Source organism: Somniosus microcephalus, chromosome 11 (genome assembly GCF_052327205.1).
Source record: "Somniosus microcephalus isolate GS21.2 chromosome 11, FLI_Smic_1.0, whole genome shotgun sequence".
NCBI classification, from domain to species: Eukaryota; Metazoa; Chordata; class Chondrichthyes; order Squaliformes; family Somniosidae; genus Somniosus; species Somniosus microcephalus.
Genome location: NC_140997.1, coordinates 200,161,090 through 200,181,655, shown reverse-complemented (window position 1 = coordinate 200,181,655; position 20,566 = coordinate 200,161,090). Strand labels below are relative to the sequence as shown.

Here is a 20,566-nt window from a genome sequence, read left to right as displayed (position 1 = left end):
CGTGTGTACAGAAATTTGAATGGGCCACACAGCCAATTAAAGGGGCTGCGCACAAAAAAAAAATTAGAGGGAACATTGGAACATACCAAGTCCAAATGTACATAGGTGATACTTTGGTAATACTATGCTTGGAATTTTAAAACAAATTGGGAAAACAGCAGCATATACCAATACTGACTTTTTCTTCCAGCAACGAGCATGCTAGATCAAAACATGATTTTTAAATTCATATCAAGTAAAAAAAATTATCAATTACCAGTTACCCATTTACTATCAGAGATGAATCTTCAGAGAAGTCAAGTGGTATGGCTTGATTATTTAGAATATAGTGAAACATCAAGAGGGTAACAAAATAAGTTACATACCTGACCCTCACTCTCAGGCTTGCCAGCAACTTGTTGAAAACCTGTACTATGAGTAGAGCCTCTTTCTCCCTCTGTTTCTTCAGTAAGCATATCCTCTGCTTTATCCATTATATCTTTCATCTGTTCTATGAAAATCTCCTTCTCAATTTCCAGTATAAAATCATTATCCACCTATTAAAGAATTACAAAATAATATATTTTTAAAATTGCTGGTTCCATTTTTAATTTTGATGAAATGTGTTTACTTCAGTAAATCAAATCCAATTGTTACATTTTCACATATTTCTTTAAATTATAAAACTTACCATGTAATTTGCTATTTCATCTGGAGCATCACCATCCAAATCAAATTTAAAGGTTACCATTTTGTGATTATGAGTTTCCAGTTGGCATTCTACCATCTTATCTCCAACATTCGACACCTGTAAGGAAGTGAATATCAGTTGTGCATTTAAGATAATTCAGTCTACTAATTGTCAGGTCATGCTTTTTTACATAAAAAGTTTTCAAATACTCACATTAAGAATAGTCAGCTTTGGCTTATTGGCCTTTTCTTGACGTGAACGAGTGCGTGTAGACCTCCTGTGATGCTTCCTCGAACTTTTGCTCTCCTGCTTCCCACTGGTTTGAATTCCTTCGTATCCATCACTCATCTCTTTTCCTGAAGCAGCATCAGAATATACACTGGAGGAAAATAATCAAAAAATGTAATATGTTAAGGCCATGTGCACTGCAGGAACATGAAACTAATCCTAGTTTTCGCCATTCTTATTTTATTTGTATTTTGCTTACCACAAAGCCTCTTTGCTAGGATTCCTTAAAAGGGAAGTTTGGATACCTCTACTACCGCATTTTATGGTTAAAAGCTATATGCTGTAGATAAATATATTGGTTTCCTTATCTGCAGGGAAACGTGAGATGCTTGCTGTATTTTTGTTAGGCTACTCTCTGACATCAACAGGGATAACCCGCATTGGGCACAATACTAACAAGAACTTCAGACCCAACTAAGAGTTGATCTGCATACGTGTAACAAAAAAAAACCATGTTGCCAGTTGGAGTTGCATAGTACTTGGCAGAGTGCATGGTTTTTCATGGTCATGGAACTCTGATTCAAGTCTCAGGCAGCCTGTAGTTGCAGCTCTATAGCTTGTCATGGATGCACACAAGGACATTACCCAGTGGCAATTAAAGATGCGAAATTCTTGAAGAAAACTTACTTTTAAAGGTCAACAGAATTTTTACCTTGTTTATCTTTTTTCAATCTAAGAGTAGCTTGAATAAAATAACTCCCCTAGACTACCTCAAGAGTTTGAAAGAGTTAACAATATTACACCTGTCACATTACTTACTTATCACAACAGCCACCACATGTTGCTGTCTGCTGTTTATCTTGCTGAGGATGAATCTCCTGTTTATAGAAATAATAGCCTTTTAATGCAACAATTCAAGGTCATTTAAGATCTCAAACATTAAGTTTTACTTTAGAGCCTCAGTAATTCTACAAACTCTAGTACAATTAAAATATGCAGAGAAAGGATCATTCAAGGGTTCAGTTTTTGGTAACTTTAATACTTTGTAATTGGTTATGTTTCCACAACAATGCAGTCAAAGTCCAAACAAAGAAAACATAAATAGGAGACTAACTCGGTGCACCACCCAGTTCCTCCCTTAGACCATCATAGATTGGATTCTACATGTATTTACTTCCATAAAAATTAGTGTACATAATTTTTTTTATAAATTAGGTGTTTAATTTAAAAAACTATTGGAAAAGCAGACTGATTTAGCATGCTGACTCAAGTGGTAGGATGCAGAATTGTTCCAGTAATTCCTGACAAAAATTCCTAATTTCCATCAAGTACAGGTAGTAATTTTCATCAGGAAGGCCACGAGTATTAGCAAGATGCTTCACCATGGGAGGAGAGGATCTGAAAAATGGGAAACTTCAGCACTCACTTATGCCTCCAAGCAACAGACCAGTTACTTCCTTTCTTGGTCAAGTAATGATGCAAGCCATGAGGGGCAAGAATGGAGAAATGTAAGCATTCACTGCTCCCAGCAGAACCGTTGGTACCAAATGGAACAGAATAAAGCATCTTGGCTTATTTGTATCACTGCATCACCCAGAAATTACTAATTGTGAACTACAGGATTCAAATTGGTTTCTCCAATAACAAAATTTAGACGTACACTTTGACAAACATCAGTAGAGATCTGCATAGCTGACAAGGGAGTATCTTTGTTCTGTTGGCTTAACGACTGAGGAATATTGTCTTGCATTGGCACAGTCTGTTGCACTGAATGTGGGAGACCACTGGATTGCACTTGTATTCGTCGTTCAGTGTAGAAGGTACCAGTTGCTGCAGCAGTTTCAGCCTGAATTTGCAGATGTGGTGGCAAAACTAAAGGCTGCACTGGCATAATTGGTATCTGATGTGTTTGAGGCAGAATTTCTATTTCAACCGAAGTGAACTGAAACTTGTGAAATGACCATCTGCAAATAAGTGTCATTTTTAATTAGTCAGTGTATTTCAAAAACAGTATATTTGATCTGAAGTAGATATATTTCATTAAGTTTGTTCTTTAGTGGAATTGTTATAGAACCCAAAAAACAGAATTTAGAATCTAAATTCATTCTTGTACATTAATAACCTCAGAATGGATTTACTCAAGCCTCAGTAAACATATTTATGCTACTGCAATTCTTTCACTTTACTAAGTTGTAACCTTTAAATTTAAAAAGGTCTAGTTTCAGATTATTACACATTTCTGCAAAGTAGTCTTACATGGATTTTTTGATAACGTCTTATCGTGTTTGAACATTTTCAGCAGCACCTTACAGGGCAACACCAGCATAATAGTTACCAGACGTTGCCTGCCAGTTTGAGCAAGAATTGAAAGAAGAAAAATATCTATGCAAGGACGACGTGTAGAATTTGCACATGTTCACAGCTAAATTCCAACAGGATTTTCTATCATAAGTAGGCAATGGTTTTCTTCAAAAACTTGCGTTAAATTGTTGTATGCGTGTCTGTTCAGTCCAGAGATCTGAGCTCCTTGCAACACATTTTATTGATGCAATTTATTAAGTAGCTCAAATGTAATGAAGTGCAAAGGTCACTACAAAGGAAAAAACCTATTGAGACCAATTTACCATCTAGTGAGGAGGAAAATGTTTTCTAAGGCTAGTAATGATCTGCAACTTCAGGTCTTAAGATCTTCTGCAAGTGGGGGTTGGTTGCGGGGAGGGGGAAGAGGAAAGTACCTCATGTTGATAATACTCCCTTCCCCACACATTTATATTTTCTTTCATTGTCGTCTCAAATTCTAAATCTTGTTGAGGTCTGGTTCCATTGGTGCTTGCAACTTAGCCCAATTGCTATTCTTTATGCGAGCCTAGATAATGAGTGTTGGCGGGGATGTCACTTACCAAGTTAGTGAAAAGTTCTTGAAATTATGGCTACATTTTAAAGAGTCAGACAAAAACCCTTTAAATTTAAATTATAACTACTTGCAAAAAGAGAGAATAAATTTGTTTATTTAAAATCTATAATCGTGGTAAACGAAATGTTCTCACTTCCTCCACTTTAACTTTACTCTCCTTTTGGTTTCCTTCTGCTGTGAGCAGTAATAGAGTAGATAGGTGGCCTCTACAGTGCCACTATACAACAGAGTGCCAAGAAGTCTGGAGTCTTCTGGAGTCACACACTCACCAATTTTTCCCCTGGGGCAGATAGGATGGTCACAATGAGGAACACCAGTAGGGGAACAAGGGAAGAAAATCCACATCTACCACATCTTGATGTCAAAAGAACTATCAAATTTATTTTGAAAGCAAATAACTCCACATAAGTGTAAATGACCTACACCATAACAGTAAACCTTGAAAGTCACGGTGGCATGTGGGGATGAGAGGTGTGGGAGGGAGGGGGAGGAGAAGCTTGAACAAAAACAAGTATTTTATTTTCTCTACCCCACTCTAAGTGAATATATCCAGGAATTTGGTGCACAAACAAAGGTTATTCACATATCAGCCTAGCAATTTGACCCCACAGTGCCTGTTTTCCAGGGGTGCTCTTCCTGGTTCCACATTCAAACTCCGCAGTCCATGCTGACTACCACATCCCCAACCCTGGATCATGAACAGGGTACCCCACCCCCACCCAATTGCTGCCGCTATCCTCCCGATCGCGGCCACTACCCTCCCGATCGCAACCATTACTCACTCTTCATGAATGCTGCTGACCTCTACCCTCCCTCCCCATCACCCGTTCCCCACCCCCCCCTCACATTTAAGGACTTACCTACCAGCCGCTGCTGGCTTTGCAACGGCCCAATCTTCGAGTACTCTTTACTCTTCTCTGGTGAGCTGCCTGGGGATGCCCATGCGGTGTCTGCAACCCGCCAGCTCACTGACAATCAGGCTCAATATTATGTGCCTATCCATTCAGGCAGAGGAACCATTCTCTGTGCCCCTGTTTTTGAACAGTGCTCGAATTTCTAGGCCATCTATTTATACTATAGATGGTTTACTAATGCAGTATACAAGAAAAGAAACCACCTTTGCAGGGGAATGCCTCCGTCCCCCCACACACTTTTCTGCCAATTTTCTCTTCTCTTTAACTGTCCTAAAGACAACAACCCATTTCCTGGGGTACAGTACCGCAGGCACCACTTGATGTCCAATACCTAGCACAAGTGGCCATTATTCATATGAGCCTAACCAGTGGGAGGGTACTGGACCATAGTAAACATCATAAGCTCAGCCTCCTGATGGTCACATACATGTGCCGGAATTTTAATCTGGAGGCAGTTGGGGGGGGGGGGGGGGGGGGGGGGGTGAAAGTGCTTGGGAAACCTGGGAGAACGGGTTTCCTGCAGGCCCTGCTGAATTTAACGGCATTTCAAAATACCAATTCCCACCCACAGCCAGACAGGCGGAGAGGCTGGCTGGCTGTGGGCGTGTAGGTCTGCGGCACTAGGCCGCAGAGAGGAGGGAGGGATCCGGGGTGGAGGGGAAAGAGAGAAAGAGAAATATCGGGGGCCGGAGGAGCATCAGGAGGAGTGGTTGGGGGAAGAATCAGGGCTTGAGGGGGTAGGCCGGGAAGGCAATCGGCAGCCTCAGGGGAGGGGGCAAAATCGGAGGCCTCGGGAGGGGGTGTCCCGATTGCAGAGGTTGGGTGAGACAGGGACACTGGACCCAGGAGCTAAGTGTAAAGGCACTTACTTCCTCGATCCAGCAGACCTCGCCTTCTTTTAGCTGGTGTGTTCCCCGAGGCCTAGGAAACGCGACCAACCAGAGTTAAATTTGTAATAGCAGACCACCATGATGCACGCCAGCCTCATTTTATGGATGATCCGTCTCCTGGGAGCAGGTTGGCTGCCCGCCCCGCGTCCCACCTCCGTTAAAACCGGAAGTGGGCGGGTTGGGGGTCAGGTTTCAGTTTTTTTTTTACTCTTTAACCTCCCACTCAACCCCAACTCACCCCATGGATTTCAATCAGGGTTGTTGGATAATTATCAGGAACGAGAAGTGTGGCTTCATAGAAATTTACAGCACAGGAGGAGGCCGTTCAGCCCATCTTGTCCACGCCGGCCAACAAAGAGCTATCACCCTAATCCCACTGTCCAGCACTTGGTCCATAGCCTTGTCGGTTATGGTACTTCAAGTGCATATCCAAGTACTTTTTAAATGTGATGGGGGTCTCTGCCTCTATCATCCTTTCAAGCAGTGAGTTCCAGACCCCCACCACCCTTATTTTCTCTTCTCTAACCTGGGCACTGAGGTTAACTATGGCACCCTGAACACCAAAATGGCTGAGATCAGCTAAGCAAGCACAGACCAGGATCAACCTTCTTGGTCTGTATAGCTCAGCTACTTACTGCTTTAATCAACTGAGCCATTAGGAGAGCCATCTTATATTTAAAAAATAGCGTATAAATATGGAAGCTATTGTATGCAGTTGTGTTGCCTTTTTTGGTATTATAATGCATGCTTGGAACATTGTTATTGCTGTCAGACAGGCAACGAAAATTCTAACCAATTATGTCTCAATGTAATTAATCAAAAAACATCAGCCTATGGTTATTTTATATAATGCAGCAAAGCACTCTACATCAGTTACAGAGTTTGTTAACATTTAAATATGCTAAACACTAAATATAAAAAATATGTACTAAAAAATATACTTCACATTAAACCTAGCCAGGTAATAGCAGTTAACAGTTACAAATATTCCTGTGAAGGTGCCATTCTCCTTTTAAAGGATTACAATTTCACAGGGCTAAAAAGGACCAAGTTTAGTCATTTATTTCCTGCAAATATGAAGCAACTAATTGAAAATTCAGTTGCAATTTCTATTGGAGGTTCATTTATTTTCCAATTAAAATACCATTTCAGTCTAGCTTTCAGAAAAAAATGTTCTACAGTTGCATCAGATGATTTCAATATAAATGCCCATGGCTACCAGTTTTTGAATCTTGATTAAACAATAAATCCTGATGACCAACAGAGATACTGGATTTGAAAACTCGCTGTGTCTGACACCATGATGGAACTAAATTCAAAAGCACATTTTGGGCTTTAGGAAACTTGGGTTAATCTCCATTTTGACTGATCCAAGCTGACACTTCAGTGCAGGACTGAGTGCATGCTGCACTGTTGCAGGTGCTGTATTTCAGATATATATTAAACCAAGGCTTCATTTGCGCCCTCAAGTAAACATAAAAGGCCACATGGCACTATTTAAAGAAGAGTAGGGCAGTTCTCCTGTGTCCTGGTCAATAGTTATCCCTCAACTAACATCACTAAAAAAACAGATTATCTAATGAGTTATTTCATTGCTGTTTATAGGGCATTGCTCTGCACAAATTGGCTGCCATGCTTCCGTACATTACAACAGAAACTATACTTCAAAAATAGTTCACTGGCTGTGAAGCACTTTTGGACATCCTGAGCTGATGAAATGTGCTATATAAATGCAATTTTTTTCTTTCTTTACTAGCTTTAGGAAGTGTTTTAAGCTAGTGCTCCCAATGATCTAATCAGAATTCATCATTAAACAAAATGAAGTAGAACTGAACAGAATACAATAAGCAGCAAAAACTTTTGATAGGCAATTTCATGCTGCCTGCAAGTTCCCTTTGCAATTGGCTGTAAGATTTTATAGTTCTCCCCCTTTGTTGTCTTGAATGCACTGGAGGAATACGGGTTTCAAATCTTGGATTGAATTTAGCTTCTAAATGAGAGAAGCTGATGTACAGATTCTAACTGTATTTAATTCAAAGCCAAGTTCAATATTAGATGTTCATTGCTACCCTATGCTAATTGAGGGGAAACTCCTCTTCAGCTCCCAAAGGCGATCAAACCAAGTTCAGGGAGACCACAGTGACCATGAGACACATCACTCAAGACCTCACCTACCTTTTGTACATGGCAATATCAGCCACAACTAGAAACACCTCCAGTTTCCTTTGGAATGCTTGCAGCGAATCCGCACTGACAGCATGAGCCGACAACTTGTTCTAAAGGTCAATTATCTTCTGCGAAAAGAAAAACCTCCTGACATCTAACTTAGTTCTATGCTTTGGTAACTTGTACGCATTTCCCAAGTTCCTTCCTAACCTATCTAACTTGAATAGTCTATCCATATGAACAGAGTCTAGTCACTTCATTATCTTAAAGACCACAATCAAGATACCCCAAAGTCTACACTTTCCTGGAGTAGAAATACCCAACTCTCCAAGCCTATCATGGTAACAAAGGGCCATTCAGCTAGGCATCAATCTAATGGTCCTCTTCTGAACTTTTCCCAGGACCTCGGCATCACCCACCATGTGAGGGGACCAAAATTAGATACAGTACTCTCAATGAAGCCTAACCACGGTCTTATACAAGGACAGTATAGTGCTTTCGGTTTTGTATTAGATTGTCCTAGCAATATATGCCAATACTTTTGTTGCTTTTGGTATCGCCTCACAGCACTGGTTTTGAACCTTTAGAGATTCATGTACAGTAACACCTAGCACTTTTGCCCGCTCAGTCTTTAGTTCGGAATCCTGCATGGCATACGCATGCTTGGTGTTAACCAGACCGACTTGCATAACACTACATTTATCTATTTTAACTTGCATCTGTCACTCCTCCCACATTCATTCCTCCACTGCATCTAGATTGGATTCTTATTTCTAACTAAGGTTTTATCACTTGCACAAATCTTGGTATCATTCATGAACTTGCAGACAGTTCCTGCAACATCTTTGACCAGATCATTAATAAACAGTGAAGAGCAACAGTCCCAACACCGACCCCTGTGCGGCTCCAGTACTAACTGGTCCTGATGCAGAACCACTACCATTAACAACCTTCCACCTACGAGAAACCAGCCAATTCCTCATACAACCCAAGATCTACCAATCCTACAAGACTCTATATAATTAGCATATTATATGGCAATAGATTGCTCCTGAAAATCATGTCCAGGAGTGTATCTTTCTCAAAAAACCATTTGTTCCATAAAAACCACAAACTAAAAGGCAGTAATGCAAAGGTATACGGACATCACTGAGCAGCCAAGTAAACACAGCTTGAATCACCTTTGTTTTATGAAAAAAATAAAAAGCAAATTCTAGACATGGCAAATTAAGTTTTAAATGCAAGGGAAATCTGTCAAGTAAAAAGTAACAATAAAGTTTTGAGTTGCTTCCAAATGTTGTCTTTCACTGGAACAACTTGTTACATTGTATTTGTCATTTTTCTGAAACAAGCTCCTAGGTGATCCACCACAGAAAATTACTGCATTAAAGGCAAAATGAATCACAATAAAGTACTTAGTTCTCATCATCAAATCACTTGGCAAGTAACACTATTCTAATTCTTAGAATTCTCCAGCTTATACCCTATCAATGTACCAGTACAGAATGTGTCTCAGCAATCGTAAGTTTGCCATAATAGTGTTAGTTTCTTTGATACAATTTGAAACTCCACTTCCTACAAATTCTCAGTTTCACACTAAAAGAGAATCTTAGAGGCACTGTTTCTAGTCTTTTATAGGGCTATTTACCCCTTAAAAAAATAGAATATTCAAGATATAAAATATTTTAACTTACTGTAACAAGATAAGCCTATTTGTAAACTAGATGGAAATATGTTTACATTCAAGCTTACACCATTATATGACGATCAAAGGAAATGGAAAAGATATATTATTGTACACATTTAAGTTTCAATAGCTTTTAACCACTGTTTTTTGGCGAAGCCTTGTGCTTATGAAATTGCAAAATAATCAGTGCTAGCGCCTGGAACAATCCTCCAGATTTGGTACCCAATGTCACCACTGAACACTTCCAGGTCAGGCACAGCAAAACTAGATGCAGATGGAAGTGTTCTCTGCTTTGCCCAACAGTGTGCGCTGATTGCAACTGGACCACGGTAATATTAATCATTTATGAGCAGTTTCATGTCTGCTGGGAACTGGGTTACAGTTGCCTACATTCATTTAGCTTAGGATGCATTTTAAGAGACTATTCTGACAGATTGGACTAGATTTGAAGCCATATCCCAGAAGTGAAAGGAAAGTGCACATGCTCCACATGGTCCCATGGAGTTCTGACATTTTAATTCCTGTACAAGGAGAATAAGCACAATAATGCCCTATTTCACCCCCTCAATTCACACATCTCCAGTGCTCAGTAGGATTCTTACAACTTGGTTGTCAGTTATTTTTTTCTGAACATTGCATTAACTAGCACATCAACTAGCATGTGTACATTTTAGTTTTTTGGATTAAAGTTCACCTAACAAATTTACTACGAAAGATGCTTTCCCCAAACAAGCAAAGTGATTTCCACTTGATTTTTTAAAATGTGTCTAATCCTTGTATGTTATATAATCATCATATTTATATAAAGGCCTCACATTATTGGCGTTGCCTCAAAATACAGTTAGAGGAACATGTCCACAGCAGCACCTCAACCACAAATTTGAAGCTAAGAAAAAAGCTTTATTGACATTTTCCTTCATAACTGTATTTTCTAAATAAATGCACTTATCACAAATTAACATTAGTCCTCCAGGGCCAACTGTAATTTATTTACCTCTGCCCTTGCTCTTTCAGATTGCTTTTCAATAAATTAAAAGCCCCACACTTTTTCAAACTGATGCAATTAAAAAAAGACAACTTGCTTTAATTGCCCCAAAACAGAATAAATCAATGCGCGAAATCGAAATACACTCAACATATCCATCCAAACCGTTATCTCTCCTCAATACCCAAAACTGCCTCAAAATAATGGTAAATTTAAGTGTATGATGACATTTCAATAAGTTATATTAAAAAATACCTATACTTTTTGTTGGATCCATGATTCAGAGGATATGTTGTTATTAAATAATCACACGGATGCTGTACATCAACAATAAACAGGTCTTTACTGGAGGAGGGTAGTCTCAGGACTGGGGGTACAGAGGCATGCGCAAAGCTTATATACCGGTGTGGTCACTGCCGGTACTACAGTATACAGGAGCTGTAAAAGTAGTTCTGTCTTAAAGGCACATACTAATCTAAAAGGGGAGGAATTGTAGTGTAATACCCCTAATATTCAAATAACAATTAACATTTCAACATGTACATTAAACAACAAAAGTCCATTTATAGATTCAGTCTTTGGGGCGGCTTCCTGACCCTTTCGGGATAGCGCCTTTCCGGAGGTTCTTGTTCTTGGTGCAGAGGCGATTCTGACCCCTTTTCATCGGGTAGTTCATCGGGTTCCACTGCTATAGCTGTACTGGGTCTGAAGTAGATGCTACCGGTATGTCGGGTTCATCCCCAGGTACTCGAGACATGGGGTTGACGCCTTCCTGTGACGCTAAGATCTGATCGACGTGGCGTCTCACAATGTTCTCCCCGACATCCACTGTGTACATTAATGGCCCCTGCCTTGTACATATCGTTCCGGGTTGCCATTTCTCTGTTCGACAGTCACGGGCCAAGACTGGTTGCCCTACATTGAAGCTCCTTGTCGGCTTCTCATTGATGTGCTGGAATTGTTTGTCCTCAACATTTCTTCGCACATTTGGTCTGAGCAAGTCCAGACGAGATCTCAACCTTCGGTTAAAGAACATCATGGCCGGGGTCTGGTTGGTAACTGCATGTGTCGCGTTTCGGTAGGCTAATAAGAAATTGTCCATCTTATGCTGTAGTGGAATTTCATCGTCGCACATGGCCTTTATCGCCTTCTTAAAGGTTTGTACGAACCTCTCAGCCAATCCATTTGTGGCTGGATGATACGGGGCGGATGTGTAATGCCTTACCCCATTCCTTTTCATAAATTTTTGGAACTCGTCGGACACAAACTGTGGTCCATTATCAGAGCAAATCTGCTCTGGCAAACCGTTTCTGGCAAATACGGTCCGTAGGACTGCAATCGTTTTCTCTGTAGTGGTTGAAGACATTTTTATCACCTCAGGCCACTTTGAATGAGCATCCACTGCTATTAAGAACATTGAATCCATGAATGGACCAGCGAAATCAATATGCACCCGTTGCCATGGAGAGGAGGGCCACTCCCATGGGTGTAGAGGGGCATGTGGTGGTGCATTTTGGACCTTCTGGCATCCTAAGCAGCTCTTAGTTAGGTCTTCGATTTTTTGATCGATTCCCGGCCACCACACAAGCCCTAGCAAGGCTTTTCATTTTCACTCCCCCCAGATGACCTTCATGCAGCTCATTTAGCACTCTCTCCCTTAACTTGGGTGGAATCACCACTCTGGATCCACACATCACTGTCCCCTGGCATACTGACAGCTGTTCTCTTCTGGATGAGAATGCTGGCAACAGTGAGTCGCCATGTGTTGGCCATCCCCTCACCGTCAATTCATATACCCGCGACAGCGTCGGATCATTGCGGGTCTCCTTCTCTATATCCGCGTTTGTTACTGGCAATCGTTCAATTATTGACGAATAAAATATCTCGATAGGGTCCACTGCTGGTGCTTCCTCCACAGTAGGCAGTGGCTGGCGCGATAGCCCATCAGCGTTCCCATGCTGTTTCGTGCCTTTATATTCTATTTCATATTGATTCGCCCCTAGAAACAGGGACCATCTTTGTAACCGCTGTGCAGTCATCACTGCAACGCCCTTCTTAGGATTAAAGATGGAGACAAGTGGTTGGTGGTCAGTCAGCAAGGTGAACTTCTGCCCATGCAGATAGTGGTTGAATTTTTTTACTCCCCATACTAGGCTGAGGGCCTCCCTGTCAATCTGGGCGTAGTTGCGCTCGGCTGAGGTTAGTGACCGAGACACAAAGGCTACTGGCCTCTCCAACCCGTCTGGGAATTTGTGCGACAGCACCGCTCCAATACCATAGGGTGATGCATCACATGCCAAACAAATTGGTAGTGCTGGGTTGAAATGGGCCAACACCTCTTTTGATGTGATCAATTCTTTGCACTTTTGGAAAGCTCGTCTACGTTCGTCATCCCACTTCCATGGTACCCCTGTTTGCAGTAGGGTTTTCAGCAGGTGTAATACCGTAGACAAATTTGGTAAGAACTTGTGGTAATAGTTTACCAGCCCGAGGAACGACCTCAGTTGTGACACATTTTCCGGTGCTGGAGCTTTGACTACTGCCTCAATCTTGTCAGGGAACTTATGTAACCCCTCTTCATCGATGACGTGGCCACAATAAGAGGTCTGTTTCTGGAAAAACTCGCACTTGTGGCGATTAGCTCGTAGCCCATACTCCTTTAATCTGGTGAGCACCTTCTCCAAGTTGGCGAGGTGATCACCGTCATTTTCGCCCGTGACCAAGATGTCGTCCAAATAACACTGGGTCCCTGGAATCCCTTGCAGGCCCTGATCCATCACCCTTTGCCAGATAGCCGGAGCCGAGGCTACTCCAAACACCAGCCGGTTGTATTGATAGAGACCTTTATGAGTGTTGATCATAAGGTAATGTTTCGAAGCTTCTTCTACCTCCATTTGCAAGTACACCTGGGCTAGATCAATTTTGGTGAAGCGTTTACCTCCAGATAGCAAGGCGAAAATATCCTCAATTCGTGGAAGCGGATATTGCACCGTGTGAAGGACTGGGTTCACTGTCACCTTAAAATCCCCACAGATGCGGACCTTCTTTGGTTCCCCAGGCGTATTACTCAACGACCTCTTCATTACAGGAACGATGGGTGTAGCCCACTCGCTCCAGTCCACTTTGGACAGCACTCCTGAACGTTCCAACCCTTCCAGCTCTGCTTCAACAGCTGGTCTGATCGCATAAGGCACTGGTCTGGCCTTCAGAAACTTTGGGCTTGCATTTTCCTCTATTTTAATCGTTGCGGTTATTCCTTTTAGTGTTCCGAGTCCCTCCTGGAACACTTCTTTTGCGTCAGTTAGCATTTTTGACAGTCGTCCAGGTGTGACGTCGTCATCCTTTTTGGCCTCAACCTTCAGTACCTGTATGGAATGCCAATCTAATTGTATCTTCCGGATTCACGTCCTAGCAGTGGTGGTCCTCCATTTGGCAATACATATATATCCATTTTAGGTATTTCCTGGCCTTTATGTCACTTTCACCCTTATTTTTCCTTTGGGGTAGACTTTTTGCCCCGTATACGTCTTCAAGACAATCTCTGTAGCTTTCAAGGGTATGTGTGAAAATAGCCACTTGTAGTCTCTTTGATTTATGACTGTTAGAGCTGACCCTGTGTCCAATTCCATTTTCACTTGGACTCCGTCTATCTTGAGTGTAACCCAGGTAGTCTGATGATCCTCCATTTCTGTTACCTTATGTAGTTTCAGACAACCCAGCGCCTTGCTTCCGGAGTCTGTGTCACTTTTCTGTTCGTCTGAACCACTGTCCATCACCTGGTGTACCTTTTTGTACATCTCCTGTGGAGATTTCTTACTGTTGGTTTTCTTCCCAGACCTGCAGACTCTTGCTATGTGTCCTGCTTTCCCACACTGTCTGCACACTTGGTCCTTGAACCAACAATCCTTCTGGTCATGTGTTGTTCTGCCGCAGCGATAGCACTTCCCTGTTCTATAGGACATTTCATTGGTGCCATATTCTTGCGGTCTCCGTTGTAGCTCTGCAGCGGCCCTTGCGGCTGCTTCGTGTGATACTGCCATACTGAAAGCTTTGTCCAGCGCAAGGTCCTTTTCTGATAGAAGCCGTTTCTGGGTTCCTTCACTTTGTAGCCCACACACAAACTTGTCCCTTAACGTATCTGCTAGTCCCGCTCCAAACTGGCAGTGTTTCGATAGCTTGCGCAGTTCCATTAGGTACTCAGCATTGCTTTCGTCTTTGTGTTGGTTCCTTTTATGAAACTTAAATCGTTCTGCTATCAGCAGTGGCGTGGGGTTTAAGTGGTCCTGTAGGATTTCTACTATGCTTTCAAAATTCTTGTTTACCGGCTTCTCTGGGGTTATTAGATTTTGCAGTAACCTATAAGTTTTTGCACCCATGGAATTTAACAGAACCAGTGCTTTATTAGCATCTGGCACTTCATTCGCCCTGCAGTACACCTCAATACATTCCACATATGTCGCCCAATCTTCAACTTCATTGTCGAACGTAGAGATACTGCCACTCTTCGGCATCCTTGGGTGTGAGTTAACTGTCACAAATGGCGCCTCCCGCGCTTCCCCTTCTTCTCCGCTGGCACAAAATGGCGTCTCCCGCGCTTTCCTTCCTTCCCGCGCTCGCCCTTCTTCTCCGCTGCAGCTTCTAAAAATGGCGCCTCCCGCGCTCTTCCTTCTTCTCCGCGGCTCAATGTTGTCTCCCCTTTCTTCGCCCCGCGGACCCTGTTCAACCCGTGAGCCCTGGCTGTGCTCTGCGCGTTCTTCTTTTTATATTTTTCGACGCCGCTCAGTCTAGAACCCGGCTGTTTCTTTACCCTCTCTCTCTCCGGTTTGTTTTCTTTTTCTCGACGCCGCTCGGTGTTCAACCCCCGGCTGCGCCCTGCGCTCTTCACCCTCTGTCTTACCCCGTCGACGCTGCTCGGCTTTCTCTCCGCCGTCGGTCGGCTCCAGCCGCCGCTGCTCGGGAAGGGTCTGCGCTGGACCTGCCGTCGGTCTCTTACTGCTCGTCGTGGCTGGGGAACCAAGCCCGGCTCTCCACAGCCTCCCCAGCGAAGTTGAATCTCTGCCTGACTGCTGGGCGGTTGCTCGTGGTCGACGCCCGTGTTCCTGGCCTCGACTATTTTTTTTATTTTTTATTTTTTTTATGTTGCAGGTAGATTCGAATCGACACTCGTCGCCACTGTTGGATCCGTGATTCAGCGGATATGTTGTTATTAAATAATCACACGGATGCTGTATGATGTAAGAAAAAGGAGACTTACCATCAAGTAACTTTAAAGTAAGCTTTAAGTAACTTATAAACACACTATATACAAGAGAGGTCTTTACCATGCCTCTGGTAGAAGCCTCTTACAATACTGAACAGACCAGTATTTATACCAGTCCAACAGGAAGTGACATATGACAGGAAGTGAGGTATGTACACAGTTCATAGTTCACAGTTCATAGTTCACAGGAAGTGATGACATAACTTCCCGGAAGTTAGCATTTTTATCACATTCTTCCCTCCTGCAGGATTAGAAGGCTGTGGTCTACCTTTTGGTCCGCAGCCGCCGAACAAGGAAGAGTCGCACCCGTTTGGATTCCCGTCGTAGAGGGTCGCTGGTCCGCTTACATGCGGTTGGCCATTGGTCAGAGTCTGTGTGGCCTGGATTGCCCTGTGAAGGGTCGGGGAGATCATGGCTTCGAGTACGAGCCCCAATAGGTTCAAAGTCGGACTGCCTCTGTTCAGAGGGAGGTGCAGAGCTGGTCTGTGGCGGATCAGTACTTTCATGCGCGGTACTGGGAGGGTCGCAACCTTGAGCACGGGGTTCTACCGGCACCAAGCTAGTTGGTGTCCGATCAGGATCCTGGAGAGGGGTACCCGATAGGTCCCAAGAGTTTCCTGGTGAAATGCCATCACCCGATGTCCCACTAGGTCCTGGTGGGCAGGGAGCCAGATCCCGTAATGATACGGTAGATTCTCGGCCGTCGGAATATCGTATGTTTGCATAGGTGGGGTTGGCATCGGTTAGTTCAACCTCGTCTACGAGAGGGTCATTTTTAGACGTCCGAACGTATCTTCGGAGTAATACAGGTCCAGGAGTAGTTAGCCATGACGGGAGTCATGTCCCATGAGATGAGCGACGCTGGAATCCAAAGAACCGCTCATGAGGTGTAGTATTTGTGGCTGTAGAAAGCAGGGACCGTATAGAGTGCAATGCATCCGGAAGCACTGTTTCCCATTGCTGGTCTGGTAGGCCCCGAGATCTTAAAGCGAGACGTACGGAATTCCAGATGATACCGTTATACCTCTCTACCTGCCCATTTCCGATGGGATGGTATGGTGTTGTTTTGCTTGTAGCAATTCCCCGTTCTGAGAGGTAGTCCTTGAGTTCCCTTGACATAAAGGATGGACCCCGATCTGAGTGAATATAAGCCGGCATGCCACAGAGAGAAAATACCTGCTCAAGGCAGCAGATTACTGTGGACGCCAGCATATTGGAGCAGGGGAAGGCAAACGGAAAACGTGAATATTCGTCGATCATGGTGAGCAAATATGTGTTCCGAGTTGAAGAGGGCACTGGGCCCTTAAAATCGATGCTAAGTCGTTGCATCGGTTGGGTTGCATGTATGAGTATACCAGCTGAGGGGCGGAAGAACTGAGGTTTTAATTCCGCACAAAGCCGGCATTCTGAGCATATTTTCTTTACATCTCCAGTGGAAAAAGGGAGATTCCGTGATCGTACGAAATGTAGCATGCGCGTAACGCCAGGATGACACAAACCATTGTGGACATCCATGAGAGTGGAGGATGACATAGTGGAGCAGAATGCCCGTGTGAGGGTGTCCGGGGCCACATTCTCCTTGCCAGGCCGATAGAGAATGGTATAACCAAAAGAGGCCAGTTCCATCCTCCAAAGTTGTATTTTATTATTCTTAATTTTGGTTCGTTTTCGATTATCGAGCATGAAGGCGACTGATCGTTGGTCCGTGATCAATGTAAAGTGTTGGCGAGCTAGAAAATGGTTCCACTTCCGTACTGCCTCTATGATGGCTGTGGCTTCTTTCTCAACCGGAGGATAATGTAGCTCGGCACCTTGTAAGGTCCTGGACATAAATGCTACAGGACGACCTTCCTGATTCAGAGTAGCCGAGATCGCCACCTCCGAGGCATCACATTCAACCACGAAAGGGAGATTCTCATCGATGGAGTGAAGAGCCGCTTTCTCCAACTGTTTTTTGAGAAGGTTAAAGGCTGCAACAGCCGCTGTTCCCAGTGGAAATGATCTAGCATGCAGCAAGGGTTGGATTTTGTCCGAAAAATGAGGAATCCATTTAGCGTAGTATGCAAACAGACCGAGAGCCCGACGTAAAGAAGCCGGATTCTTAGGTGACGGGAGCTCTTGGAGCGGGCGAAGTCTTTCTGGGTCTGGCTTAATGATACCATTGCCTACGCAGTAGCCAAGGATGTTGATGGTCGGTTGCGACTCAACAGATTTGGATTCATTCAGGGTCAAATTACGGCGATGGAGGGCATCCCGAAATTTTTGGAGGTTGGAGTCGTGTTCCTGTTGATCGTGACCTGCAATGGTAATGTTATCAAGATAGGGAAAAGTGTCCCTTAGGTTTTCCTGCTTAACCAGGCCATCCATTGCCCGTTGAAAGGCAGCCACTCCATTAGTAACCCCGAATGGGAGGCGACGAAATTGGTACAGCCGTCCATTAGCCTCAAAGGCTGTGTACTGCTTATCTGAGACCTTCAAGGGTAACTGATGATAGGCACTTTTTAAATCGTAAGTTGAGAACACTTTGTATTCGGCCAGTTTATTAACCATATCATCAATGCGTGGCAATGGGTAGGCGTCCAAGTCGGTATATTGATTGATGGTTTGCGAATAATCGATGCATAGTCGCTGTTTGTGAGGTTTTAGAGGGTTCTTGACAATGACGACTTGAGCCCGCCAGGGCGACGAACATGGTTCAATGATATCCTCTGCTAGAAGTCGAGAGATTTCAGCCGCAATAAAAGATTGGTCTTCCTGATTAAAGCGCCGCGATTTCGTTATTATCGGTTGGCATTGAGGCGGAATACTGGCAAATAATGAGGGTTCATCAAGTGAAGCTGCTGATAATGCACAAAAAGGTAATTTAGATGGTATATTAGAAATAGTAAGTCCGGGTTTGGATCCACCAAACTCAATGGTGAGTTTCTTATGCTGTTTTTGGAAGTCCAGCCCTAAGAGGAGATCACTACATAAGTCTTTGAGCACCGAAAGTCGGGTGGAGGGATACATACGACCATGAAGTGTCATATCAACAACACAAAAGCCGGAGATTCTGGTATTAAGTGATGACTGGGCCATCGCAATTGCCTGGTCCGATGGGAAGACATGTAGTTTCAATTTCGCAACAATCTGTTCCTTAATGAAACTATCAGTACTTCCTGAGTCAATTAAGGCATCTAAGGTATGCCCTTTAATTGAAATTTTTGTGGCTGCCTGAGACAGGTTCTGTGGGCAAGCAGCTGTAATTGGTGTCGTTGCACAGAGAGTGGCTAAAACTCTCGGTGTGCTTCTTCGGGAGAGAGCTCGAGAGGAAGCTTGATAGGTCCTAGCTGGAGCATCTTGATAGGCCCTAATTGGGGCAGTTCGGTAGGTCTTAGCTGGATTGGCCCTCGTAGAGGCCCTTGATAGGCAAACTTTAGCAAAGTGTCCTTTTTTCCCGCAATAACTGCAGATTGCATTGCGAGCAGGGCAGGTTTTCCTAGGGTGAAAAGCATCTCCACAAAAGAAGCATTCCTTCCTAGATTGCCAAGAGGCTGCTAAAGTGGGGTCGTCCTCCTCTTCTTCATCAGAATTATCAGAATTAGATTCCCCCATGATAGGGTTCACCTGAGACCGCTTGAATTGTCTGGTTGCAGCTACAGCAGCAGATCGAGATCTGGGCAGCTGATAGAGGTCTGCATTTCTCTTTGCCAAATCCAGTGAACAAGCTAGGTCAAAAGCTTTTTGTAGCTCAAGTGTTTTACTTTCTAGTAGACGCTGGCGTATAAATGGAGAGGCAATCCCGCAGATGAAAGCATCACGAATCATTTCTTGGCGGTACAGCTCAGCTGAGGCTGCCTGAAAGTTACAATCTACGCTGAGCCTGCGAAGTTCTTGCAGGAATTCGTCAATTGATTCCCCTGGCCCTTGTCGGGCTGTGGCCAGTAGATGTCTAGCATAGACCTCATTTGGGGTCTTCGCATACAGTTTCTTAAGTGCCCGAATCACCTCTTCGTAATTATCCCAGTCATCAACATATTCGAACACTTTTGGGGTCACATAATTGACAAGTATCTTCAATTTAGCAGGAGCATCCGCTTTACATTCATCCAGAAAATTCTCAAAAGTACGATACCAATGCTTCCATACCCTGCCAGCTGCTGGTGTATTCGGGTCCAAGTCCAGACGAATAGGTCTAAGGATTTTCTCCATGATGGGTGGTTCCCTGGATCCTTAACTTCCGAGTTTGTCTGAAGGTCTAGTATTTGTCAGTGTAAATACTAAGTTACTTAAATTGATGTAAGAAAAAGGAGACTTACCATCAAGTAACTTTAAAGTAAGCTTTAAGTAACTTATAAACACACTATATACAAGAGAGGTCTTTACCATGCCTCTGGTAGAAGCCTCTTACAATACTGAACAGACCAGTATTTATACCAGTCCAACAGGAAGTGACATATGACAGGAAGTGAGGTATGTACACAGTTCATAGTTCACAGTTCATAGTTCACAGGAAGTGATGACATAACTTCCCGGAAGTTAGCATTTTTATCACACTGTACATCAACAATAAACAGGTCTTTACTGGAGGAGGGTCATCTCAGGACTGGGGGTACAGAGGCATGCGCAAAGCTTATATACCGGTGTGGTCACTGCCGGTGCTACAGTATACAGGAGCTGTAAAAGTAGTTCTGACTTAAAGGCACATACACTACACTTTTAATTTATCAGAAGCAACAGGATACAAGGAAAAAACGAACTTGTCTACATTACGAAAACTAATGTGGATGAAAAGCTTAATAGCAAAACAAAATTGTTTTTTTCAACTGCTACTTCACAATCGTGTAAGTTGCAATCAGATTCAAGAGTAGAG

The 20,566-nt window shown here is 43.3% G+C and overlaps 1 protein-coding gene across 7 annotated transcripts in view; it reads right to left on the bottom strand.

Moving 5' to 3' along the window:
* LOC147111119 (serine/threonine-protein kinase WNK2-like) overlaps window positions 1-20,566 on the bottom strand; it is a 204,809-nt gene that overhangs the window by 60,029 nt on the left and 124,214 nt on the right. For all 7 annotated transcript variants that reach the window (XM_086001680.1, XM_086001682.1, XM_086001683.1 and 4 more), the window contains 4 exons: window positions 1,718-1,776; window positions 884-1,049; window positions 671-787; window positions 366-536 (listed from right to left, as the gene is read on the bottom strand). In XM_086001680.1, coding sequence (XP_085857806.1) covers window positions 366-536; window positions 671-787; window positions 884-1,049; window positions 1,718-1,776 — 513 coding nt within the window. The remainder of the gene's footprint in view (window positions 1-365; window positions 537-670; window positions 788-883; window positions 1,050-1,717; window positions 1,777-20,566) is intronic.